We start from the raw sequence: 27,682 nt of genomic DNA on the forward strand, positions 1-27,682 counted from the left end.
TCTTAATATTCTGGTTGCTCTTCCCCGAGTTGCCCTAAGCTTTTCCTGCCAGTAACTTCATCTCAATGCAGCAACAGTTATCTGTAAAGTCTTAAGTGATCCTGCAATAAAAGGGCCTTCTTAATCAAAGATGGTAAAGTCTGAGACAGTCAGTGCTTTCAGCATTGGCATCCTGTTCTGCTCAGGCCATCCCACGTAGGAGGAAGACAGACACAAAAAGTGATTTGGCTGTAATGCAGCAAAACAAATTCTGGCCAAATTGTGGACTTGGAGTTAATGGGTACACAGTGTTACTCTGCAGGCCTGCAATGCTGACTGGAAATCCTGGGGAGCTCTGTAGCCTGTTAACTACTCAGGGCTGCTTTGTTATTTCAAGTTTGGCTTCAGCTCGTGAAAAATGGGGCACTTTTCGCGTCTTATATTTCAAAAATAAATAAAAAAAAAAAAAAACGAAACCAACGTTTTAAGAATATTAAAGGGCGAGTCTTAACCACGGCTCTGAAGCAATCCAGTGAGGCTGTGATCTAATCCATTTATATGCATGTGTGTGTCATCCCTCTTTCTCCCCCACTGGATGGTGACTTATGGTGTCCCTTTTCTCCTTGTGGACGTGGAGCGAGTCCTTCCCGACGCTCCGTGTTTTCACGACGCGTCCACGCGCTCCCGGCTCTCGGAACGGCTGCACGTAAATTGTTCCCCGGACCACTTAGGAACATCAGATCTCCCCCCAGGGTCAGACTGAGGGGTAGCCAAGCCCAGTAGCCACTCTGTGATCGCAGTAAAAGGCGAGTTGCGGACGCTCAGCCTTGCTCTTGCAGTTGAAGAAGCGGCAGAAACCATGGGGGACTTTAATCTTCTCCCAGGGAACAAGGGGCAGGACGAGAGGAAACGGCCTCAGGCTGTGCCGGGGGAGGTTCAGGATGGACATCTGGAGGAATTTTTTCGTGGAAAGGGTTGTTAAGCATTGGAAGGGGCTGCCCAGGGAGGTGATGGAGTTCCCATCCCTGGAGGTGTCCAGGGAAGGACTGGACGTGGCACTCAATGCTCTGGGCTGGGTGACAACGGGGGGGATCAGTCACAGGTTGGACTCGATGATCTTGGAGGTCTTTTCCAAGCTAAATGATTCTGTGATTCATAATTTAAGACTGACAAAATTTGGGCCATCAGGAACCCTTTCCCTGCCCCAGATCTCTCCATTACCAGTTTCCCCCAAAAGCTCCTTGACCCTCTTTCTGGAGCTCAACTACTGCGAGCTCTTCTCAGCAAAGGCACTTGCTGGTTCTTGGCTGTTCAATCTCAGCCACAGGTCAAAGTGGCTCCCAACTAATTTTTTACAAACTTGAGAAAGTGTTTTAGACCCAATCCTGTTTGTTTTTTTTCCCCAAACCTTTATATTCCCAAGCATTAAGGCTGAGCAGTCTTTTGAAGTTAATTGTTTGTTATTTGCAGCATCAAATATACCAAAAAAAAAAAAAAAAAAGTGTATTAATCAGGATTTGGTAACATGAAGGGCTTAATTCTGTTCTAGGGGTATAAGATTCACTTTACTCAGTGATTTTCCCCCCCTCTTTTCCTTCCAATCATTTGACTCCAGAAGCTGGAACTTAAAGAAGAGCAAATGTGAACTGTGAGTGTGAGGACAGTGGGAGAACGGATGAGAGGCTTTACTTTCTGATATGGATTCTAAAGAAAGTCCTAAAAAAAAAAAAAAAGAAGACTGTCAGAGTTACCCCACTTCTCCTTTTCTTTTTCAGGTCCTTAAATGGTTCTGTTAGTGCAGATCCTTGGTGGGAATCAACCAGTTCTCTCTAATCATTAACCCTTTCCAGTGCTCCAGGTCTTTCACTGTGCCCGTCACACCTCTCTTGGAGAGCGCACTCTGTCTAATCCAGTCACTCCAGTGCCAATTTTCCCAGAGAAGCTGTGGCTGCCCCGTCCCTGGAAGTGTCCAAGGCCAGGCTGGACGGGGTTTGCAGCAACCTGGGATAGTGGGAGGTGTCCCTGTCCACAGTAGAGGTTGGAGTGAGATGATCTTTAAGATCCCTTCCAACCCAAACCAGATTGTGATAATTCGATTTTTTTAAAATTCGAGATCACTCTAGGAAGATCCTTCTGTTTTTTGCTACTAAATGAGAGAGAGAATTCCTAACCAGTGTATGCACATCCTAAAAAATTGGCTTGGATACTCATTTAGAAAGGAGGAGATGGAGGCAGAGATGTAATTCATGGTCTCCAAACACCCTCAGAGTCTCCTGTCCTGCTCTGTTCTCTGGAGGTTCCTGCAGCAGCCTTAGTGTGGTAACTTTGGAATGTCTTGCAGGAGTTGTTTAAATTCAGTGGTGACCTCAGCCATGGGAACTTGGCTGTGTTTTGGGTGGTAAGTCACGTTTAAACAGGGGTTAAAAAGTGGCTCAGCAAAGAGTATCCTTGTGTGGAGGGGAGCAGAGATTTATATAACAGATAAGTGTGCCAATGCATTACCAGCCGGGTGTAAAGAATCATAAAGAACTAAGTAATAAGTGAAGTTGGAATTGCCCCTTTATGTAAGTCAGGGTTTTGGATAATATTCTTAGAACTAACTAAAGGGGAAAAAAAAAAAAATCCTCCTCCTGTCCGTCTCCTGTGCTTGGCAGCAGAATTGTTGGTCAGCAGGAATGTTCAGAACTTGGTGAAAAATTGTTTTTTAGATAATTGCCTGTTGCAGACTGTCTAGAGGAGCTCACATTTTATTTTTTGGCATATTGCATTAAACAGTAGCTCTTACACTGGAGGAGTGATGTGTTGATTTATATATCCTTCAGTGCCCCTGGTGGACGTCCAATTTCCAAACTTGGAGACCTCAGTTGAATAACCGGAGTCAAAATTTTTAGTCCTCAGATGAGAAGATTTAACTTTCCAAGGTGGTGCCTGTCCAGCTCCAAGGAAAAAAAGGAGAAGGTGATGAATGGGACAGGTCTAAAAGCTTCCCTAGGAAAGGCTTTACACTCATTCCCACCTGGATTTTGGTGTGCATGTGGGTTTGAATGTCCCTCTGAGCAACATCCACACACTTGGAAAAGTCCTGGAAACTCATCTAAAAGTTGGGAATCAGAAGTGGAAATCAAAAATATTTGGGTTTTTCCTTTGCTGCCCTTAAAATGGGAAGCTTGTTAAAACAGCAGCTCAGTGCTGGAAGTGCCAATTGTTGTGTCATTGATATACAGATATTTTGGAATTCCAGTTGTTACAAACTTGTTAGCAGGGGAAAAAAATACAGTTCCCAGCCAAGATATTCTTGAAACAGATTTTTGAAGGGTGCTGGTGGCTCATCTGTGGTACCCCAGCAGCTGGAAATCCAGGGATAGAAGCATCCATAGCCCTAAGAACTCTAAAACTCCCTTAATTGGCAAGCAACTTCATTAACACCTGAATTACAGGTGTGTAAAGCTGTCAGAGCCCTGGGTTTGTCTCCAGCTCCTGCTTTTGGGATGTTTTTTTTTTTGCTAAATGGGATGAGATTAACGGGCTCCATCGTTTATTTGGGTTTAAAATAAAATGTATGTGTAAAAATATATAAAGACACCCCCCCCCTACACACCCCCCTTCAGAAATTTGAATGGCAAATTATAAAGAATCTTCCTTAATCTTTTGAAACAGAGGGTTTGGAGGCAGAATAACAGAAAGACACTCCTGGAAATGAAAGTCAGGGCTGGAATATGAAATGTCTGAATGTGAGGAATAAATTAATGGGTTTTAGCTATTATTTTATTTTGGCCTCTTCCCCTGCTGCTTCCCCCAGCACCAGCCTGGGTCTTGTGTTTAAAGCTAAGCCCAAATGTTTGGTCCAAAACCAGCTCTAGTGGATAATGGATTTTCTGCTTGTTTCTGGAAGTGGAAAGAAAAAAAAAAACCCTCCATAATCAATCAGCTTCGAGAATAAATTGATGGCCACTCTGCCTGTCTTCAGCAGAGATGATTTGTTCCCAATTCCTGCCATCCCTTTCCCTCCTGTCTGTCTCTCAGTCACCTGCAGGCACTGCCTGTATCCAGTTGGGCAAAAGGAAAAGTTTTCAGAGGAGTTGGGAAGTGGAAATGGGGGCTGTGATGGCAGCCAGAGGCACCAGCGACAGCTATAATTACATATGGGCCACGTCCGTTCCAGCAGATCTAAACCACACTGGTTTAAGCACAGCCCAAATTTAGGATCTGAGCCTGGTGGCCATGGCACTCACTAAATCTCTCATTCCATCTTCTGCCATTTACTGTCTCTCTCAAATTCTCAGTGAGACTTTTTTTTTTTTTTTTTTTTTTTTTTTTTTTTTTTTTTTTTTTTACTCCTGGTTGTTCTATGGAACAGCTTTGATTTTTCTCACTTTGTGGTTATTTTAAGCTTCAGAAAACAATAAGAACGTACTTTTCTCTTATTTTTTTTTTTCCCCCCCTCTCCCTTCTTTCCTCTGTGCTTTTATGAAAGCAGAATCTGTGTAGATAAAGCACAGTTGATCTGTTAGGGATTACTGTTTCTCAGTTATTCTTTTGCTCTTGCATATCAGCCCTTTATGTAGAAGAATATTTAAAGGTGCCGTGCAGAAGAGCGAGATGAAAGATTCTTTGTGCACTGAAGAATCCCGGTGTCACAGGAGTCCACCTGTTCTCCCCTAACTTTTCGATTTTATTTTATATTTCTCGAGCTGAAGTTTATTTAAAGTGATTTTTTTTTTTTTTTTTTTTTAAGTGCTTGGAAAAGCTGCTGGGTTTTGACAGCCTTCAGGATTGAAAGGCTTGTCCCCACAGGTGGTGGCAGCGGCACCGTGGCCTGGAATTCAGGGCACACAGGAGTGGGAATCAGGAGATCCACGTTCTGTCCTCGTCTTTATCACAGGTGACCTTGAGCCCAGTAGCTGAGGCTCAGTTTTTTCCACGGAGAATTTTACCCCTGGCTCATGAGGACATTGCAAAGATTTGCTACTTTCTTAGGAAACAAACAGAAAAAAATGGATAAAATCTTTTTTGCATCATCATCATCCAACGGAGCTCGTCTCCAGTCTACCAGCCAGGAGGATAATTGGCACTTTTCAGGAGAAGGTGTATCCAACAGCCCAGGGAAAAAACTTGGAATAAGTGGGAGCTCTTTTTCTCTGTGCTGAGTTGTCCCAAGAGGGGCCAAGAAAACCACGCTGGCTTCATACAGGTCCGAAAAGGCTGTTTCTGTTGGTGTGTCCTACATGAAATTGTGGTGATTGTTGTGGAGGCTTGAACTGGATCAATCCAGAGGCTGATCAATCCAAATTCCTTTGATGTAGCTTTGTGTGTCACACCGTGGTCACTGCAGGACCATTAATGCACCCATCCGGCCTGCAAAGCTGTTCCTCTGATTAAGCACCGGAGGAGTTTTCTTTTTGACCCTTTCAGGCCATCAGCTTAATTCCCAGAAGCTTCAGATTTAATTACCCATATCATTACCACAGCATGCATAGCTGCAGATTTTATTAATGACCATAAAAATGACTGAATCCTCTTCAAAATGAGTGCGGATTCCCAGCCAGAAGGTCCTTTCCCACCTCAGCTCTGGCACAGCTGAATCCACAGGTTGGTGCAGCACCTCTCCTGTGTTTTTGCAAGCACCAGGCCTTGCTCACCCTCCTTTCTGCACCCAAATTCCTCCTGATTTACCTCACTGGTAATGCTCTTGTGCGGTTCAGCCACCAAACTCAGGTATTCCTGTGTCTAAACTGGTGGCTGGGCTGAAGTTTTGCTCTTCTCAGAACCTGTTTTTGTGCCTTTTAGCAGCAGCCTGACCTTTACACCTCTCTGTTTCAGATTCCTTCCACTCACTCCTTCGCCTTTGCTCCTATCCCTAAAAATGTTCTTTTATTCCATTTCAGTTCCTTCTGCCTGCACAATACTTTATGGCTTTGTAAATCAGCCTGAGTGGTACAAAATCAAATGCTTTCCTGAGATCCTGATAACTTATGTCCACTGTTTCGCTCTTGTCTAACCTAACGATTTGGTCGTATAATAAAGAGGATTTCAGCAGATTTGTCAGGCATGACCTTCCTTTTATGAATCTGTACTGGATGTCCTCTACTAAATTACGCATTTCCAAATGTTCTGCAATTTTGGCTTTTATCAACACTTCCAATGCATTCCCCCCAGCTGAAGCTGGATTTCCTGTTCGGAGATTCAGCAGAACTCGGTCACAGCCCGATGAAATTCATCAGTTTTTCAGAATTCTCCATAATACAACTCCTGCTTCTTGTCCTCTTCTTAGTGAATGACTCTCTCTGAGAGAGAGGAGGGTTAGATAGGATATTGGGAAGAGATTCTTCCCTGTGAGGGTGGTGAGGTCCTGGCACAGGTTACCCAGAGAAGCTGTGGCTGCCCCTGGATCCCTGGGAGTGTCCAAGGCCAGGTTGGACGGGGCTTGGAGCAACCTGGGATAGTGGAAGGTGTTGAGGTTGGAACTGGATGACCTTTAAGGTCCTTTCCATCCCAAACCATTCTGGGATTCTGTAATTCTTGGCTGTGGAATCAGTATTTTGCTTTACATGGCTCTGTCAGTACTGTGTGCTCAGGAAATAAGTGGCTCCCCATATGCAGTTCAGGTTTGTTGTCACAAACAGAATGAGTTGCTGAGTCTCAGCCCTGTCACAGGTGAGAGGGTGTAGGCTGGTAGCTCAATCTCAATATGGTTCCAAGCTTCCTAAATAATTCCACTTGGGACTGGAGGTCACTTCACCTCTCTGTGCATCCATTTATTTTTCTTGCCCGTTTCTTAAAGAGTATTTTCTATTTTCCATCGCAGGCTCGTGTTGTGCTTTGGCTGAATTTATATATGTGGGGAGGGGGGGGGGGAAGGGAAACTCCAAATCCTTCAAGTGTTCTTGCTTCGAGCCCTTATGCTTGTGCTTATACCTCCTTTGAACATACAGCTTCCCACTTGGGCTGTGCTTCCAAATATGGATTTCTCTTGGAGGTATGTTCTGACCCACCTACTTTGCACTGCTGATATATTTAGCAAAGTTTTGCCATAAGAGTCCTGTGGTGCCATCCCAAAGCTGTCACCTGCTCCTCTGCCCTCCTCCTTCCCAGTTCCCTTCCATGCAGCAAAAGCCACCTGCCAGAGTTCCATGTAGGGTAAGGGGGAGTGGCTTTAACTGAAAGAGAGCAGGGGGAGATGGGATATTGGGAAGGAATTGTTGGTTGGGAGGGTGGGGAGGCCCTGGCACAGGTTGCCCAGAGAAGCTGTGGCTGCCCCTGGATCCCTGGGAGTGTCCAAGGCCAGGTTGGATGGGGCTTGGAGCAACCTGGGGTAGTGGAAGCTGTCCCTGCCCATGGCAGGAGGTTGGGGCTGGATGGTACTTGGGGTCCCTTCCAACCCAAGCCATTTTGTGATTCCATGACTCCTTTTCCCTCAAGCCTGGCTTGTGCAAAGCCAAGGTGCTGCTCAGCCTGTTTGGCTCGAGAGCAGCCCAGGAGGGTCCCAGTTGGATCCACAATTCCCCGACAGGAGGGTGGAGTCAGGTCGGGATGGGCCTCTTCTCACAGGTAAAAAGTGAGAGGACCAGAGGCCAGAGACTCAGGCTGTGCCAGGGGAGGTTCAGGTTGGGCATCAGGAGCAATTTCTTCCTAGAAAGGGTGGTCAGGCACTGGCAGGGGCTGCCCGGGGTGGTGGTGGAGTCCCCACCCCTGGAGGTGTCCATGGAAGGACTGGACGTGGCACTCAGTGCTCTGGGCTGGGGGACAAGGTGGGGATCAGGCACAGACTGGACTCAGTCTTGGAGGTCTTTTCCAACCTAAATAATCCCATGATTCTGTGGCTACGATTCCAGAGCAGACTATTTGTATGGAGTATGTTTTAAGACCAGCAGATCTTAGGAGCACCAGGCTCTTGTTTTGGCCTGGACCCAGCTTAGAGCAAAAATATCACTGGAACACTGGTTGGGTGGGAGTCTGCCCTGTGTCTGCTGTTTACTGCAGGAGGAAATTCCCCAGTTGTGGAATAACTTAACTTAAAGCAGAGCTTGGGAAGAGGCTGCATGTGATGCACTGGCTTTTCTTGAGGAAGCCGCATTCTGCCTCCCTCCTCCTCCGCTCTTCCTGTTTGATGTCACCCAAGATGGATTCCAAGTGCAAAAAAAAAAAAAAAAAAAGAAATAAATAACTAAAGCTAGCAAACCTGCAGCAAGTGATTCATTCCTACTAAATTTAAACCACTTATTATGGGGAGGGAAAAAAAAAAATATGAAAAAAAAAGAAAAGAGGGAGCTGGGATTACAGGTTTAGCGAGCGTTGAGCACATACTTCAGCGTGGATTGCTGGATTTGCGATTGCCAAACGACTGATTTCTTGGAACCCTGCTCTCAGCATTGTTAAGCAGTGTTCCAGACAGTCACTCCTATAAATCCCTGCTAATATGTTAAGCAGAAGGCCTTTGCAGGAATAATTAACCGGCGAGTGATCCCCCCGTTTTGGGGGGTGCGGTCTGGGATAAGGGGATGGATCGGGGAGGTGACTGTGCTTGCTGTGGGGATGTCTTGGTGGAGCATCCAGATGATGTTTGCCTGAGTGGTGTTGCCATTTTTTGTAGGTGCTTTTGGGAGTGTGTTATTTATTTATTTGGATTGAAGAGGGTGTACAAAGGGGCCTGCAGAAAGCTGGGAAGGCACTATGGATAAGGGCCTGGAGGGGCAGGACAAGGGGGAATGGCTTCCAGCTGCCAGAGGGAAGGGAGAGATGGGATATTAGGAAGGAATTCTTTACTAAAAGGGTGGGGAGGCCCTGGCACAGGTTGCCCAGAGAAGCTGTGGCTGCCCCTGGATCCCTGAAAGTGTCCAAGGCCAGGTTGGACAGGGCTTAGAGCAACCTGGGCTAGTGGAAGATGTCCCTGCCCATGGCAGGGGGTGGGACTAGATGAGCTTTATAAGGTCCCTTCCCACCCAAACCATTCTGTACTACTGTGATTCTTCAGCCAAATAATGAAGTGCCTCAAGCCCTGAAATTATTATGAAAGCACGTTGTTGAACACCCTTTTAAAAAAACTCATTTTCATAGCACCACTACAACCAGCACATTTTCATCCCTGCCAGTCTCTTCACCAAAGTCATCTCTGTCTCTTCTGAACTAATCAGTGGGCAGAAATGAGATGAAGTGTCCATGGTATAAAATCACCAAAGTCCTCCTCCTTGAATTTGCTGCTCCACGTCCCTCTGCAGGGGTGCAAGAGCCCCACAGGCTTCCTGGCGAAACGTGGGAGAAAAGACAACTTTGATGGGGCCGTTTGTTCGACGCGGACAATCCTTCGCGGGTGACACTGATGAGAGTCGGGGTCAGCCGGGAGGAAGAAGAAGAGGGGAAAGCAGGAAAGGGGAGGGCAGAGCCACGGATCAACATTTGAAGCAGAACAGGTTGGCAAGGGCAGGGGGAGATGGAGGGGGCCAAGGAGGCTTGTTCTGGGAGCAGGTTCTTCAACTGAATGTGCATCTTGTATTGGGCGTTTTCACACTCACCTAGGATTGTGTAGTAGCTGTTTCTCTGTGCCTGCCAAGGGTTTTACATCCATGCAGATGTAAATTCCAAGCATTGTGGGCCAAACCACTCTGTGGAAAAATGCAGCTTTTAGAAGTGTTGCCCCGATTTGTCAAAAGAAAAGTTAAAATCTGGTCAAATAAAAAGAAAATCAGGTTTGGTTCAACCGACACATTTCGAAGTCCCTGCCTTGCAGTTAATCCCCCTCTCTCCAGTGACCTGATGCCAGTTACAGTGTCTGGAATTCTGCTAGAGAAGGTGTGGTGGCAACTCACTGAGGTGAGTAGGGCTTCCCTGGAGATTCATGGCTGCAGGAAGGGCCTGTCCTGTCAGGTGAACACTCTGATTTCTCAGAGCTGTTGTATGTTCTGCAGTGCCTCCTGTTTTCGTGCTCTTGGCCCTGCCTGACCTACAGGTCAAGGAATCTGAGGCTTAGCCTTCGCAGTGAGCTCTGGAATCCTCTCTGGGACGAGCCAGCTGCAGTGGAGGTAGATTCCCAGTTATGCTTGGCACTACAGAACCTCGTTCCAGTTGGCATGTGCAGTGCTACCGTGTCACCGTGTTCCTCGCAGAAAACCAGCCAGGTAATTTGTGTTAATTGGGATGTTTTCTGAACAAGCCTCTCACTTACTGTGTGTTTGGCCCAGGCTGGGACTCCAGGGCTTGGCAGTGCCCCATCTGCAGCTTTGTGCAGATGAAGGGATGTGCCTTTAGGGTGTACCTGGAGTTCAGGGTGTCGTGTGGGGGCTTTAAAGCTCAGTTCTGCTTCAGGGCACGTCCCGCCTGCTGTGGCTCTGGAGGAGTCAGCTGGCTGTGAGCTACTGGCCTGATCTCATCCTCATCCATTCCAGTGGTCCAGCTGATCTGAGGGGATTGGGATAACCTGTTTGATCCCTAAGGAAGTGGCTGTTGCAGCAGTCAGGTGCTGTCCCTGCTCGTCAGGGGTTTGTGCCTTGCTGTCAGTCTTCCAATGTCGACATTCACATGTAATTTTAGCCAGAAAAGCAAATTCATGTCTGGCCTTTGGTCCAGGCAAGTTTTTAGACATGATTAGAGGGAACAGCGTGTAGCAATTGAAGAGATACACCAGCAATGTTAGAGTTGGAAGCTCATTTGTAAGCAATAGTGAAAATACCACCCGGGCTCTCTGCTGAAATGTCTCTGCAGATGGAACTTGGTGACAGCATTTCATTTTCCAGCTGCCATTAAGGACAAAGCAATACTAAATTACATCCTTTTACTGGGATTGCATTGCCTTTTATGTATCTCTGGGACTTCTGGAGTAATTTGGGGTCCTTTCCAGTGAAATACAGCTGAACTTTTCTGCCTTTCTGGAAGCCTTGGGTGAGTTTGAGAAACCTCAGGATTTTGTGAGCTCAGTTTTTCTATACAGAGGCTCCATTGCCAGTCTGCTTCAAAATGGAGCCCAGCCTCTGGTTTGCACTGGAGGCAATTCCACTAAATTTAGGTAAGGAGGTTTGTTTTGGGTGGAATTGGAGAGGGAAAAAGAGAGACGCAGTTCTATCTGCAATCCTTGGCTGATTGTTCTGGGGAGATCTGCAGGGCACAGGGAAGCAAGGACTTACTCACTTGCTTTTTCTTACATTTACCAGCTGTGGCTTTATCATGAGGCTGAGGTGTGTTTTCTAAAGGAGGAAAGATTCTGTCCAGAGTTTCCCTTCAGTCAGAGAGTTCTGAGAAAGGAGAGGATCCCATAAAAAAAATTATAGGCTTGTAAATGTGACAAGGTGCTGCTGCAGTCCCTCACCATGATCCCAAAATATGGCTTTCTCCTGTGTTTTACAGTGAAGGGTCTGCTGAAAACACAGTCACAGTAAGAATGAAAACAGCATTGGTTGGAGGGGACTCCTGAGCAGCGTTCTCAAGGATTTTTGTGTTCATACAAAGTGTGATCTCTCACTCCTTTCGCTTCACAGGTTGCTCAGGGAAGTGATGGAATCTTAAATCTTGGGAGATACTCAAAAGCCATCTGGACACTGGCCCTGGGTTTTGGAGGCCTTTTTGAGCAGAGGGCTTGGATAAAAGGGCTTCCAGAGGTCCCTTCTGACCTCAGGGTGTGATTCCTGAGGGTGGTCCTGGGTGCAGGGCTGAGGGTTGGACTCTCGAGAGCACTGTCCAAACGCTGGCCTGAGCTCTGTGATGTTTAAACACCTAAAGCAGTGACATTTAAATAACTTGGAGCACAAAGGCTCGAGAACTCTCTGTGTTGCAGTGCAGTGACTGCACAGAGCTGCTCAGGAGGGGGCAGTGCTTTAGAGAAGGTTCCTGACCTTCCTAGAGAAGGTTCCTAACCTTGCTTCCCAGGGCACAAGTCAAACACATCCTCCGGTCATGTGGCAGAGCTTTTTTTTTTTTCCTTTTATTTTTTTATTTTCCTAATAGGCCTATTTTGGGAAAATGGGCTAAAGAGTCCTAGATTAGCTTTAGTATTTTGGACACCAGTCCTACTTTTTGTGCGTGCACCCAGATGAATTTGTCGTGGAGTTCGGGTACGAGTGCGGTACCTGGAGCTTTAAAAGCACTGGGTAAATAACAGCCTGTCTGAACAGCTCCCAGGAAAAAAAGGGCTTGGAGCTGGCAAAGGCAAGGCTGCTGTCTGCAATCTGGAGCCAGACACATTCAAAGTAGAAATCAAGTACAAATTTGTAATGGGGAGGGTGATTAATCACCTGGATGAACGAACTTGAGTTGGATGGGTGGATCTTTGGGCTCTTGCTGGTTTTGAGGCAAGATGTCCTCTGGACAGGAGTTAAGCCAGGTGACTGTTCTGCTTCAGTGTAAGAGAAGCCCATGGAATCAGAATCATTTAGGTTGGCACAGAGCTCCAAGATCATCCAACTGGAATGAGCCCAACCTGTGACTGATCCCCACCAGAGCACTGAGTGCCACGTCCAGTCCTTCCTTGGACACCTCCAGGGACTGGGGACGCCACCCCCTCCCCGGGCAGTCCCTTCCAGGGTCCACCCAGAAGACCTGGCAGTTCCCACAGACCTGGAGCTGCACATGCAGTAGAAGGCTCGAGTTTTGAATTTTATTTTATTTCTTTTTGCTATTTCTAGGAGAGGGTTGGTTTGTAATTCTGCACGAATTACAGATCTGGCCTTTGCTTCGATTTCAGCAGTGGCAGAACTTCATTCTTTGGGCTTAATTTCTTCACCACCCAACGCCTCAGGTTTGTCAGCAAGGCTGGAACTCGGGGCTTCTGCGTTTCTGGTGTGACAGTTGTGGTGGTGGGGCCCATGTCCTCAGGCAGATTCCACGCTCAGCCACTGATCCTGCCCTGTGTGGCTTTAAGCCAAGAATTCAGCCCCTCTCTTCGTGTTTTACTTATGTCAAAATGATGATGTTTGTCTTCCCCGAGGACACAAGCATTTAATTTCTTATTTGTAAAGCCCTTTTTTTTTTTTTTTTAAAAAAGAACTTACCAAGGAAGGTATTAGTGAAATACAAAGTGATGGATTTTTTCTCCTTTTTCTTTTCCTTTTTTTTTTTTTTTTTACTAGGTGAGTCACTCAGAAATTAAAAGAGAAAATGAATTTCTCTTCCAAATAAGTGATATCAGCCTCATCTTTACCAAGTGACTTTCTCCATGCTGCTGCAGGGCGTTGTGGATCAGGGTGAACTCCACTTCCAAACATTTAATTGCACACAGTGAGAAATGAAGAAAACTGAAGTGGATCCCAAGAATGTATTAAAAAATTCGGAACTAAAACGAGAATGATTTCATGTCAAGTGAGACAAATGCAGAGTTGATACTCCAGTGCTTCACACTTCCACTTGTCCTTGGCACTGAGAAAATGAGATTTTTAATATCTGAAAAACAGATTGCCGTGAGGACTCATCCATTGTAAATTTAAGCTGCCTTTATAGCAAACTTAAGCTGGGGACAGGATTGTTCATTACATCTGATTCTACAACTGCAGCCACGATTTCCATATTAATAGTGACTTTTTTTTTTTTTTTAATTTTAATTTTTTTCTGTTGTCTGTACCAGCCCTAAGGAAAGGGGAGCTGGTTGTGTTTTCCCTGCCTTAGCAGGTCATTTATTTAATGAATAATGCGAAGAGGGCAAAGGTCTGTGAGCTCTTACCTGCCTGTCACTGCAGACAGTGGTGCCACCTGCCTTTGCTGCTGTCTCAGACCGGCTTTGGTGCTTTGGTTTGTGCTGAAAGGGAAAGAGGGATGTTGAGTCGTGATTTTGGTCATGATTTGTTGGTGACTGATATTGGTCGGGATTGGATTGTTTTTGACTAAATTTACGGGTGAGGGGTGGGTTGGTTCCTGTCTGGGGTGCCCTGAAATGAGGAAAACATTTCAGCTTCAAACTTCAGGCCTGTCTGGGGGTGGGGAAGGTGTTTCTGTGCCCCTGAACTTCGGACCGACGTGGAGGCAAAGACTGTTTGTGCCCCTTTCCAACAGCAGCCGCTCTGTGCTGGCAGCAGCCTTGGGAAGCTCCAGCTTCCTCCCCTTTCTCTGGAGCTCCCTTTGCTTTCAGACCTGAGGATTCCCTGTCCTTCCCTGGTGCTTGGCTCGGTCTGGGACAGTTTGGGATTGCACTCTTGAGTGTAATAAAAACCAGCTCAGCCTCTAACACAGCAAAAATGGAGATCTTTTTCTCTGCTGAAATCCCACCGTCCTCTGTCTGCACACCCAGATCTGGATTGTCCTGGAAAAGCTCCTCTTCCTCTGCTGTTCCCATCCCAAATTTGGTCTAGATCCTAATGGCTCTTCACTTACATTTGAGGTCCATGCCATTTTTTCTCCTCTTCCATTCCCATCACTGATATCACCCTCTTGCCTTTGTCATCTCAAAACCTGAGTTACTGCAGCCCTTTCTTTGCCTCTCTTATCTCATCTCCTCGTGTTCCAGTTTTAATCCTGCATTTTCACAATGATGGAAAGTGATCTTTCCTTGCTGGGTTTCCTTCTTTGCTTCTTCCACGCTCCTCACCCTGGAAGCAAATCCTTCTCTGAGGGATCCAGTTCTCTATCATTAGCCTCTCTGACCTTCAGAAAGTTTGTATATATTTAAGTCTAATTTGTTCCCCTTTGGAAAACAAACCAGCTCTCTGTATTAAAATTTGGCAAGAAGTCAACAGCATGATCTCATATTTTTTTTTTTGTGACTGCCTCAGGGAACATGTTTAAAATGCAGTTAAGAGATTTAACAGGGGAGGGGTTTGGTGTGGAAGCCTCTCTAATAGGTTTGGGATGGGTGACTGGGGGGGACCTGGGGGTTTGTCCCTCTCGTCCATCAGTGGTTTGGTGCCACCGTTTCACTCCCAGGCCACAGGACGTGACCTGTCATCGTGTCTGTGACCTTGCTCTGGGTGACCTCCTGTCCTGAAGAGGAAGAGGCAGCTCCATGTGGGCCAAATGACTTGTTTTGGAAGTGGCAGCAGCCAGCTCTGAGCAGCTCCCCTCCCTGGGAACACCCAGCTTTCCTTGGCCACGGCCGGGTGGGAGAAGGCAAATGTGTGGACAGGCTGGAACCTCCCAGGAAAGCTGGTGGCCAAAGCCGAGTGCTGCTGCCTCTGGGAATGCTCAGCCAGCCCAGCCTTTTTTTCCTGACAGTTCAGGAGTTTCTTCATGAGGGAAAGAAAAATAAAACACGGGAATGATGGTATCGCCATCCTTGGAGGGCTTGAAAAGCCGAGTGGATGTGGCACTTGGGGACATGGGTTAGTGGTGGCCTTGGCAGTGCTGGGGGGATGGTTGGACTCGATCTCAAGGGAGGGGATTCTCCCCCTCTGCTCTGCTTTTTTGAGACCCACCCCTGCAGAGCTGCCTCCAGCTCTAGGGAACAACAGCACAGGAAAGACGTGGAGCTGCTGGAGTGGGTCCAGAGGAGGTCACAGAGGTGCTCTCAGGGCTGGAGCCCCTCTGCTCTGGAGCCAGGCTGAGAGAGCTGGGGGGGTTCACCTGGAGAAGAGAAGGATCCAGGGAGACCTGAGAGCCCCTTCCAGAGCTCAGGGAGAGCTGGAGAGGGACTGGGGACAAGGAATGGAGGGACAGGACACAGGGAGTGGATTCTCACTGCCAGAAGGCAGGGTTAGATGGGAGATTGGGAAGGAATTGCTGGCTGTGAGGGTGGTGAGGCCCTGGCACAGGTTGTCCAGAGAAGCTGTGGCTGCCCCTGGATCCCTGGCAGTGTCCAAGGCCAGGTTGGACGGGGGTTGGAACCACCTGGGAGAGCGAAAGGTGTCCCTGCCCATGGCAGGGGTTGGAACAAAATGATCTGTAAGGGACCCAAACCATTGTTTGATTCCATGACCTTAGGGGGCTTTTCCAGCCTAAACAATTCTGTGATTCTGTGGTCTGTGTCGGCCCAGGGGACTCCATCTGGGATAGGTGCAGTTCTTCCCAAAGCCTCCAGCAGGTGTGATAAAGGAAAAGTCATTCTGTAGTACCTGGACCACCTTTATTTAACCACTTGGAAGAGGCAAGATGTGTCCATCCATGATTGCTACCCCTGGATAGCAATCCATGATAGCCACTATTAGTCATCTCTTTATGGAGCAGAGGAAATCATCCCAAAATCCATGTGCTGCTCTATCTGCTTGTTTTCTCACCCATAACCTGAAGTGTAAACATTGTCCCTGGGTAGAACATCCTGCCTTTCTCTTTCCCTTTGGTTAATAGTTTGACTTTTGGAGCACTTTTCAGTCCATGTTAGTTTGGGGAGAAAAACATGAGCAGTAATAGCTAAAGAAAACTCTATTAGGTCATTCCTCCTCAGAACACAGTACCTGTCTCTGAGCTCTCTTGAGGATGTTGGCCAAATAATCCTTTTAATAGCTTTTGTGAGTTAAAAGGGTAGGTAACTGTCATAAGGCTAAATGATTGCATAGATTAATTTACTTGTGGCCAAGAGAAATCAATTGTAATTTAAATTTTTTGTCTCTGGACTGATGACACCACCAGACTTTCTCCTGAGGAATGTGCCACGTGCACTGAGGTCCGTGAGCCTCTGTGGGTCTGGATTAGTGACAGTTTATCCAGAACAATGGGATTGAATCTCTTTGCCTTGCACAGACATCTCTAATGTGTCGTTTCCTTGTGTCTTACAGAATGGTGAATAACACTGAAGACCCTCAAGAGGCTTTATAACGCCCCATCCCCATGTAAAGTATGCTCAGAACTTTTCCAGTAGTGTAAGTACAAGCTGAAGAAACCCAGAACAATTAAGATCATTTGATGGTGTGTTTTTTTTCCTGTTAATTTGTGTAAAAAGAGCAGAGAAATGGTTGCTATGATTATGAGCAGTTTGCTGGAGAGTTCCACTCCTTTGGTGGAACATTTAAACCAGGGAATAGTAAAATAACCAGACATTTAAATCAGGGAATAGTAACTTGTAATTCCTCACTAGTGATGTATTGTTGCTATTTCTATTTTACTGTCTCTGAAGGAGAAAGAAAACCATGCTGTTCTTTGAAACTTGGCCTTGATCAGAGAAAAATTAGTGTTAAAAGGGAGATCTTCGTACATCTACTGAGCATATTGGAGAGATACTGAAGGGATACCTGAGCTGGGCAGGAGTTTAGCACCGCTCCAGACTTGGCAAAAGGGCTGAGAACACCATCAGTTCAGTGTTACATGGCAAAGGAAGAAAACCTGGGCCACCTCACCTTGGGATTGGATGGGCTGTTCCAAGCAGTATCTCGGGTCCCAGGTGGAATTGGCGTTGTGTATATCTGTCAGTTGTTGGTTTTTTTTTTTTTTTTTTTAAATGGCTTCTGTCGTAAATCTTCCATGTAATTGGTCTCCATACTGTTTCTTCAGTAAATAAGCAAATGAATTCAAATGTTGAAGCTGGAAGGCTGAAGGGAAAGGCTTGATCTGCTCTGTGCTCTCCCTCATCTCCCACTGGTTGTTCCTGTTCCGCTGCTCCAAATAATCCCTGTTGTTGGCTTGTCCCCAGCAATCAGATTCCTGAGATACTTTGACCTCTTGACTTTGGATTGTGCTTTCTGTCAGTCTGAGCAGGGAATAGTGGAAAGGAACTGGACTGCTGTGAATGCAGCCACGTTTTTTCCAGCTGGATTATTTCAAGGATGAAGATTTATCCTTGTGGCAGTGCAGTCACAGGCTTCTGTAGAGGGAGCCACAGCAAAAATAAAGCTGCCAGGGATTTTTTTTTTTTGGTTGGAATCCATACTCCAATGGATTTTAAAAAGACTTCTTGATACAGCCCTTAATTACTTATTTTCTGTTGCTGGTGGCTTTAGCCTTCTATTCAAAACCAGTGGTTTCCTGCTTTGTTGCCAGTCCCCTGAGCCACCTCCTCTTCTTTCCTCCAGCTGGAAATATGTTGGATTTCAGTATTAAAATCACCACTTGGAGCTGTAAAGATCTAGTTCACAGCAGGAGGTAAGGCCACATTGCCCTGTGCATCTTCATTATCCTGGTAATCCAGAGTTTGCAGAGGGATCTCGGATCGCTTCGTGTGAGCACAAGGACAGCGTGACAGCTTTTGACTTTGTGTCAGGCTTTCACCGTGGATTTCCAAAGTGGGAATTGCGTGCTGTGAGTTTGCTGTGCTGGGATTTCAGTCCTGTTCTGCCCCTGTGCAGTTTTTCAGCCCCACCTCCCAGCAGAGCAGAAGCAGCAGCTTTGATTTATTCCAGTGGACGTGCAGTTAACAGGAGGCAGTGGAAACAGAGGTGAACAATTTTTGACTGAGGGGAAACCAGGATGAACCTATTTGGAAGGGTTTAGAGAGTAATAAATTAGAGCAAATGGGCCGAGATGACCCATTTAGGTATAAAACTTCCAAATTAGACCATAGATATCTTTAAAAAAAAAAAGGGTAGGTGGGATCGAGAAGGGGAAAGAAGAAAATGGAGCCTTAAAAAAAAAAATTAAAAGTTTGAACTTAAATACTGAATAAGGTAAAGATTGAACAGTCAAAACTACTGGTAAGGGAGGAGTTGGGTTATTCCGACTCGCAGAACAGCCGAGTAGGAACCTGGCTGCAGTTACCATTTCTCCTGCCTAATTTTTGTCCACAGCTGGATGGGAGTCAGTACTTGAGAGGAGTTTGGGGCATGGTGTGACCACAGAACTCTTGATTTTGATCTCACAAGAATCAGTCATTTATCTGAAACTAAACCAACACAGGTTTCTCTCTTGGGCTCTCCATAAATATAACGGGAGGAATTACTTGTGCTTCGCGGGCTCATGGCAGTATTGATTAATTAATATTAATTAACATGTGTTAGGAGTGAGCTGCGACCATCAGCATGTTTTGCATCCCTCAGAATATGAGTTCTGAGGGAACCAGACAGTTGCAGCGTCGTCACCTGAAGTTTACCTGAATTATCAGGCTGGTGCTCGTGAGTCTAATTGCCAGCAATGACAGGGCTGTCTGGGGAGTGAGTAAAAGCCTTCTGAGTGGGAAGAGAATGAGTAATGCAGATGGAAAAGGACTGGATTGAAGCCTTGTCATCATTTAGGGAAAACAACAGAAGGGGAAAAAAAAAAACCCTGAGGATGTGGATGCTCCCAAGTCAGCACACGTTGAGGAGCAGGCACTGGAGTTACAGTGGCTTGGAGAGTAAAACCACCACAGGTTGAGCTGTAACTGTCCCAGTGCCCTTGAAATGTGGCACAAACCACCTTAATTAAACTTGGGTGAAAGAAGACTCAGCTCATTTTCTCTTTTTTTTGTCTTGCTTGATGAGGTATCATGTAAATGGTTGGTGGTTGTAGGAATATCCAGTTGGCTTTTTAGGGCTTCCTTAACTGAAAGAGTGTCCTGCCCGAGCCTGTGGTTTTACTTTAGGATAAACCAGATGAGTTAATTTGGGATTTCACAGCCACTCTGAAAGGGTCCTTAAAAAAAAAAAAAAATCCTGTTGAATGGAAATTTTTTTCCCCAATGTTTTTTGCCAATGATGGATTCTCAGCCCTTCCCAGAGATTTAAAAGCCCTGTGGATGTGGCACTTGGGGACATGGGCCTTAGCAGTGTAGAATGCAGATGGGTCTTCTCCATATCATTGCAAGAGGAAATTTCCCTAGTTCAGGTCTGGACTGCACAAAAAACTGTTGCTTTAAGAGCATTAATTGGGACATTTGTTTCTTTCTGAAATGCTTTTAACTAAAATAAAACTCTTAACATGGAGGCAGCTGTGGCCAAAAGCCCATGTTTTTGCCATTATGATTTATATTCTTCAAGGAGACACCGTTATCTGTTCCTGAGTTGTTCTCCAAGTGGAGTCTCTGTCTTCATTAAGGCTGTGCCAGTGAAACTGCACTTGCAGACTGGCTTTTCTAGTGGAAAATTATTTGCTTTGTAGTTAAGCACAAAATCAGGAGTAGGTGAGGTTCAGCTGCTTGCTGGGTTTCGATTTCAGTTTTCTGAAGCAACAAATCTCTCTTTTAAGGAAGTGTTTTGGTTGTTCCTGCTGGGGATGGATCCTGAGGGAGAAGGAAGGGGCCTGAAATACTTCAGGATGATTCTTTTCCTTCCCGTGTGGAAGAGGTGGTGGAAATCCTGGTGATGGCTTTGCTTGGAACTTGTCCTACACCTTGTCATGTCTGGTGCTGTAGATGGACCCTGTGGGATGACACTCAGAGTTTGGCCAGGACTGGCTCTGCCTTCCTGCAGAATTCCTGTGTGACTTTGAACAGGTCACGTTCAGACTTGTCTGTCTGAAGTCCAGCCCCTCTCTGGGAGCTCTCAGTCCCAAAAATTAGAGTAGTTTTACTTCTCTGCCTCACAGGGATCTTCTGCAGTTTCAAGTACTTAGATGCTCCAGCTGGCAGATTTAATGGAGGAGAGTTTGGAGATGCTGTCTGGATTTTAATAAAGGATTGGTCAAGTTTTGAAGTGAAATGGGGGAGGCAGAGCACAGCACTATACCTGTGATCTTGACAGCTGAAAATATGTGACTTATCAAACAGTCCTGGAATGGTTTGGATGGGAAGGGACCTTAAAGCTCTTCTCATTCCATCCCCTGCCCTAGAACAGGTTGCTCCAAAACTCCTCCAGCCTGGCCTGGAACACTTCTAGGAGTGGGACCAGTCTGGTGTTTAGGTCAGGCCCACATCTCAGGTTTATTGTCCTTGACTCTTCGTGTTTCTTCATGTGGGTTAAAGGCAGTATTTCAGAGTGCTGGTGAGATTTACTGTAATTCAAGCACACAAGACCTGCCCTGATTCTGTTACAGAGCTGATATATCCAAAGTTTAGTCTTTGGCTCCCGAATCCAAGAGCTCCTCCTTGCTCTTGGCACAGGTTTGGGGCTTTGGGCCCTGGTTCAGCATTCAGCTGCCACCACAGCTTTTTCTCTCTGTTTGTTAGTCCTTCTGATCCCTCAATCTGCCCTTGAATCCAGCCTCAGAGTTTGAATCCTTGCCTTGTTGCTGCAGAACTGCAACAATAGCAGGAAACCCAGATTTTGGAAGTGGGGAAGGTTAGGGTTAGACAGATAAGGGTGTCGGTGCGAATCAGTCTGTGCCTCGAGTAGAATTCAGAAGTGCCTGGCTGCGAGCCCTGTGCTTAGTCAGAGGTCAGTCACTTTTGTAAGACTTGGATTATGATAATAATTGGCATTTATATTGTATTTTTGCCTTGTAAGATCAATCTCAAGTTCTTTCTCTCTCTCTCTCTTTCCCAAAGATGTAAAGCAGAGCAAGTTCCTCACCCGAGCGGGATCAGTGGCAAAAGCGCTGGGGTTTGCTCACTGCCACTAAAAAAAATCCTTATCAGCAGAGAATTTCAGAGACTGGGGAGGGAAAGAACAGCTTGTGTAGAAGTGGTGGCTGTGGGTTTGGGGCTCTTTAACTGGCTGAGGAACTCAGAGCCTCCTGAAGGAATGATGTGTTGCCATTCCGCTCTCAGCCTGCCTCCCCTAATTTGTGGAGCGGGGAGTGTTTGATTACGCCGGATTTATTTTCAGAAGTTTCAGGCTGCTCTTATTAATTGTCCCCGTTCTGATGGAAAGCGAGTGGCAGAGCTCTGCATTCCCCAGCCGGTGTTTTGCATTCCTAAACAGACCCTGTGACGCTGAACCTCCGCGGATCAGCCCCGAGCCTGATTTCCCTCCTCGCTGCAGCGCCAGGCTTTCATTTCCCTGGGATGAGAGCAGTCATTACAGGGATTACATTTTGTTTGTGAATCAGGGTGAATGGGAGTAGAGTCCTTTTGGAAAATCAGGGCCCAGAAACGCCACTGCAGGAGATGATTGTGGCAGTGTGTGGATAAGGAGGGCTCTGTGTTCATTGGCATGATGAGCACTTCAGGCCTGAGGCTTTTTCTCTCTTGAAAACTGGTGCAACTCCACTGAAAACACTGGAGTTGCAACTGATGAGTGTAAGTGATGAATCAGATCCTTAGTCCTCTGTTGTGCTCCAGAATTCGTGGCAACCACTCCTGCTTTAAAGGCAGCTTCGCTTAATATGGTACAAAATTTTGGGCTTTCCTGAAATACTTGTGCTGGCTGTGGATCACAGAATGGTTGAGGGGACCTTAAAGATCATCTCATTCCAACCCCCCTGCCATGATAGGGATACCACTCACTGGATCAGGCTGCTCCAAGCCCCATCTAACCTGGCCTGGAACACTTCCAGGGATCCAGGGGCAGCCGCAGCTTCTCTGGGCAGCCTGTGCAGCCAGGGCCTCCCCACCCTCTGAATTAAAGGAGATTCACTTGTTCAGTAAGAACAGAAAAGGCCAAAGTTTGAATTTCAGAAGACTGGGGGAGTGTTATGACCCTGAATGTCCCAATTTTCTTCCAAAAACAGTGCCTTAGGGCTGCACTGGAAGGGTCACAGCCTTTCCCAAACCATTCTGAGATCCTGTGGGGAAAAGGAAGGAGCACAGAATGGAACTTTGCTTGGGTCCTTGGATCTTGTCAATATGATTGGAGAGAGAAACAAGCTTGCAGAACATCAAGCATGGTTTAAAAGTTAACAGGGTGGGCAGCTGGCAGTGAAGTTTCTTTGCAGTCCCTGGTTACTATCAGAAGCTTCCAGAGCGGTGCTTCCTGTGAATTGGGTTGTTGGATGTCAGACTGGTTGATAAGCAAATTACATTGCTTTGGGAATAGCAGTGCCATCCTTAACACCCATTTTTGCCTGGATCAGACCTCCAAGAGAAGGGGTCCTGCCCTGTGCCACATAATCAGAGAAGAGGAGAAGTTGGCTTCTCTCCCCATCCTGTTCGCCCCAGTTGATGGGACTTTATCAGAATCATTCTTAAACCAATTACCAGACTTAGGATCCTGTTCTGAACACTTTGGCTCTTGCCCACGTCCATATTATGCAGATGATATCAAATACAGGTCTTATATCAAAAAGCACAACTGGTTTTTTAAGTCTTGAGCTTTGCTTATTAGATAAATAGTGAATTTTAATGGGAGTTGGAGAAGAACCTCTGCAGAAGAGCATCTCCTCAGTGATACTGGAGTACTTCCTGCTCATCTACAGCGAGTAGAGGAGTGGAAAAAAGTGATTTCTTGTGATCATTAAAGAGTCCAGAGCCATTTTCTCAAGTGTTAGAGGTGTTAAGGCTGGTGTCTGGCCTTATTCCCAAACGGGTAATTGAATTGCTTTGAACTTCTGCAAGTTCAATTGGACATGGACTTAGCTCGTAGCTGTTTTTATGGGATTATTCTGCTGTGTTCCATCATCTAGAAAGTTAAGTGCTGGGTAAATGATTCCTGTGTCTGCGTGGGCTGGGGCTGTGAGAGCAGGTGAGAAACCCTTGATGTGTTTGTCCTTACTTTTCTCTGGGAGATGCAGGAAAATGAGGCGAGAGAAAACCGCCGTGTCTGCCACTGTACCCCCACTTGAGATCGGGACTCAAGTGTCAGAGTGTGGGAGCCCCATGTCCAAAGGGGGGAATTCATAAACAAAGGGGGTGAAATTCATTAAAAAAAAAAAAAAGAGGGTAAATGAATCTTGATGGGATGACAAGGAAAAAAAGCAAAGCTGTTGAGAGCCCCTAAACGACCTCCACTCCTCAAAATGCCTTCAGAAGCGAAGGAATGAAGCTACGTCTGGTTGAGACCTGCTAGATATTTTACATCTGTGGATTTGGGAGGGATAATAAGTTCTTTTTTTTATTTAGCCCCTTATAGTTCTCCCTTCAGTCTGACTCTCAGGTACCTCAGGGTTCCTTCTGGATGAACCATGAAAGATAAGCATGAAGTTTTAGTGGAATTGGGCCCATTTTCCCATCTTCCTTGGGGCGTGACTGCCAGCTTTTTTTTCTTTTTTTTTTTGGCTTTTTTCTGTCAGGACCCAAAAAACCTTCATTCTAAGGGCAGGATTCGTTTGTTAAAAAATCAATCACTTGAATTTTGAGCTGAATCAGTCCTTCGCAGGGATCTCGCTTGCAAAATTTCAGGGAGAAAAAAAAAAAAAAAAACAAACCCACATGGCCGTTCTCCGGCGGTTGGTTCTGTTTTTCAGGTATATCTCCCCGAGGAAATTTGACAGCCCACGGTGAGAGAGAGTTTTTGCTGTCTGATCAGCAGATAAAGCATGTGATTACACACAGAGATCTGCTGCTGTAGAGGAGATTCTGCTACCCTGGCAGCAGAGTTTGCCTGCAGCAAAGCGAGTTGGACCATGGGCTGCGTTCTCGGGGAAAGTGTTTGCCATCTTTTATTTTCTCCTCCACACCCCCCCCCCCCCAAGTCGTTCTGCTTGTCTCTATTTTACTTTAATCCCTGTTACTTTTGCATCTGATTGTATTTTACAGGGGAAAAAAAAGAGGGGCAAACAAATTGAATTATAGGCAGCCAGGGGAGCTCAGGAGGATAAGAGGCTCTTCCAGCAGTGTTGGGGGGGGTGGTGATGAAGTGGTGAAGAATATCCACTCATTAATGAAATTATGATGATTCTGAAACGTCTGGTTTACTTAACTGCTTTGTAAATTGATCTTTAAACAGGGTGAGTTTATTAAAATATTTCAAAAAAAGGGGGAAGGAGCTGAAGCCCTGCTGGAGTAACAGCTGGAAATAACGTTGCTGTAGTTACTCATTAAAAAGTCGTAGATAGTTGGCAGTATTGGAACATGTTCAGTAGTTCCACGTTTTGCAATATTTGTTTTGGTTTTTTTTTAATGGAAAATTCCAAGTTCCTGCAAGTTGTTCTAAATACATAAAAGCCACTCCAGGTTTAAACACATAAAAGCATTATTTCTAGATCTGATGGTTTTGTATAAAAGCACGTGAAAATGGGAATAGGAGTCCCAAATCAAGCAGAGCAATAAAAAGTGTGTCAGGTGCAATATATGCTGAGTATGTAAATAGAAGCAAGGCAGTTTGGACATCTGTATATGACATTAGTGAGACCAGCAGGGACATACTCTGATTTTGGTGTTCTTATCTTTTCAGCATTGAGAAATTACCCAGAAGTTCCCTAAAAGGGTTGGAGGGCTGGAAGAATACTTTGCATGGACAGATAGACAGATAATTGAGTTTACTTCTTTTTTTTTTTTATCAAACTGCCAACATTTTTCCAAATATTGTGTTAAACACAGGATAATGGACTTACTTTGACAGTGGGTTTGTTACTCTTAGGTGACTTTCTGAACAGGACTCTAGGACACAAGTTGGAAATCACTGAATATCTTACTTTTAGGGCAGAGGGTGGCCTTGTCCAGCAGCCTTTGCATCCCTGTGAATTGAAATTCCTGCACATTGCACATCCCTGCTGCATCAAAGTGGGACAAATTGAGGCCAGAGCACTTTCCCCCCATCCAGCCACGTGCCACAAAAGGTCACCCAGTGCTCGTGCATCTGAGAACACTGCAGTTCATTAGCTGTAATTCACTAAAGGATACTTGGGATTCACTAAATGATTATGTGTAATTCACTAAAGGAGATTAATTTGGCCTGGGAACCCGGAGCCAGAAGCTGAGCCCTGGCACTTTCTGACAAATTAGGAATCACACCCAGATTTTTCCAAGGGAATCACTGGCCATGGCCACCAACTGCTGCAGGAGGGTGGGGAGGCCCTGGCACAGGTTGCCCAGAGAAGCTGTGGCTGCCCCTGGATCCCTGGAAGTGTCCAAGGCTGGGTTGGACAGGGCTTGGAGCAGCCTGGGATAGTAGAAGTTGTCCCTGCTCATGGCAGGGGGTGGAACTGGATGATCTTTAAGGTCCCTTCCAACCCAAACCGTTCTGTAATTCTGTGATTCTGTGAAATAGGTGCTGTGTTGCTGGACAGTTTTGAAGCCATCTGGAAGGTCTTGTTTCTGTCAGATGTGAGTTTCTTGGTTCACAGGGCTAGAAGGACGAAAGTTTTGGGTTTCTACATCTGTGACAAATGGGAGACTGAACTGAATAATACATGTTTTAGTATTAAACCTTGAAGAGTCTGTAAAGTAGGAATTTTGAGGAGAGGTAATTCCGGCTGGAGGCTCTGGCTCATTAAATTCCCCAGTTCAACCAAGCACTTGAACACATGAAACTTGATGTTGGCAGATAAATGATTCAGGAAATGGTGACTTTAGAAATACAGGTAAGAAATGCCCAAACCAGGTTTATCTCTTAAGGAAAAGCGAGTCGGCATATCCAGTGAAAACCACCTGAAGCTCAGATGTTTAAAGAGATTTTCTGTTTGAAAATGAGCTGTCACAGGGCCTTGCAGGCTGTGATGAGTCAGTAAGTCAGTGAGTGACACTTCTCCCAAAGCTTGGAGGAGAGGATTGAGCAGCCCTGCCTCCCCCAGAGGCCAAACCTAGAGCAGGGAACACGGTGTCTGCTTCCAAACGCTCCTTGTCAAGCTGGGAACGCCTCAGTCTGAGAGGCCACTTCCAAATTGTAGTTGTTAACAATTCCAGTCAGTTGCTGGTCCCCTCCTGCACTGCCTGCCCTGCCCTCCTCGAGCTGAGCAATCTGGGTGCTTGTCTTTGAAAATTGAAAATGGCCTGAATGTTTCCAGTAATCATTTGTCCAGAGGACAGCACATTCCCGCTGGAGCGAAGCACTTACGTGGATGTGGTCTGTCTGTCTTCTCACACAGTCATTTTCTTGGATGGGAGTCATCCCCTTGCCTTGTCCTCCTGCTCCCTTCTCCCTTGGATGGGAGTCATCCCCCTGCCTTGTCCTCCTGCTTCCTTCTCCCCCAAAACAATGAAAGGGGTTCAGCAGTTGGTTGGTGAGGCCAAAGATGGGATCATCTCCTCATTTCTGTGTTTCCCAGGCTGCCAAAGGCATTTTTTATGGATTTGGTTTGTAGGACCATGTCTGTACAGTCACACTCAAACTCCAGCTCTGCTCAGCAAGCCAGTTCTCAGTGTTCTTCAGCCCATATTACAACATCTCTAGTCAACCCTGGGTCTCCTGCTGGGAACTTCTTTGTGCCAGTACTAAAATGGACTTGAGGAGTCATCTTGAGAATCCTTGGAGAGGAATAGGCAGCCCTGTCCCTGGAAGGTCCCACAGCCATCATCCCTCTCTTGGTTTTCACGGGGTCCTTGGAATCCTTAGTTGACTTTCCTGAGTGCTCACAGGGATGGTGCATTAGCTCTGTCACATCTCCCGGAGTTTGAGTGATCTCCTCACCCTGCTCTCCTGCAGGAATGGTAATAAACCCTTGACTCATAAGAAGATTCACGAGAAGGATGGAAAATGCCTCGTTCTCCTTGCCAAGTTCTGCCTGCCCTCCATCTGCCATCCCTTCTCCTCAAGATCTAGAGCTCTGAAGGAGGTGATCCTGTAGTTCTGTGCCAGTTGGATCTGTAGTGAGGGGACTCAGGAAAGAAAAGAGATTGAGGGAGCATATTGTGATTTTTCTTTCAGTTCCACTGGCTTTGCAGCAAATGCATGTTCACTGTTCTGGCACCTTGGGAAGTTGAGGAGTTAAAAATGCTTTTGATGAGCCACCACGATGATTGAGTTACATGAGAGGGCTGCCTTTGGAGGGGAAAAGGCTGAAGGCTGACTTCTTTAAATGAAAGCTCAGGAGTAATTGGATGTGCTGCACTTTCCTTGTCAGGGCAGGCGATCCGTGACAGCATTCCAGGTTCAAAAGTTCCCAACTTCAGAAATCCAACTTCAGAAATGGGACTTCAGTCAAATCAACTTGGGTCCTACAGGCCACTAGAATTTCCGTTAGGTGTGTTTTTATCTCCTTTTCTATTCTTTTTTTTTTTTTTTCTCTTTTCAAGGTTGCACCCAAAGTTAGGGCAACTTGA

At 46.1% G+C, this 27,682-nt stretch overlaps 1 protein-coding gene across 14 annotated transcripts in view; it reads left to right on the forward strand.

Moving 5' to 3' along the window:
• The window catches only part of HMBOX1 (homeobox containing 1), a 107,541-nt gene that overhangs the window by 32,217 nt on the left and 47,642 nt on the right, over window positions 1–27,682 (forward strand). For all 14 annotated transcript variants that reach the window (XM_027904449.1, XM_027904452.1, XM_027904455.1 and 11 more), the window contains exon 2: window positions 16,599–16,682. In XM_027904449.1, coding sequence (XP_027760250.1) covers window positions 16,660–16,682 — 23 coding nt within the window. In that variant the 5' untranslated portion in view covers window positions 16,599–16,659. The remainder of the gene's footprint in view (window positions 1–16,598; window positions 16,683–27,682) is intronic.

Source organism: Empidonax traillii, unplaced genomic scaffold, assembly GCF_003031625.1.
Source record: "Empidonax traillii isolate 1590-97213 ecotype Southwest subspecies unplaced genomic scaffold, ASM303162v1 scaffold1060:size1239554, whole genome shotgun sequence".
NCBI lineage: Eukaryota > Metazoa > Chordata > Aves > Passeriformes > Tyrannidae > Empidonax > Empidonax traillii.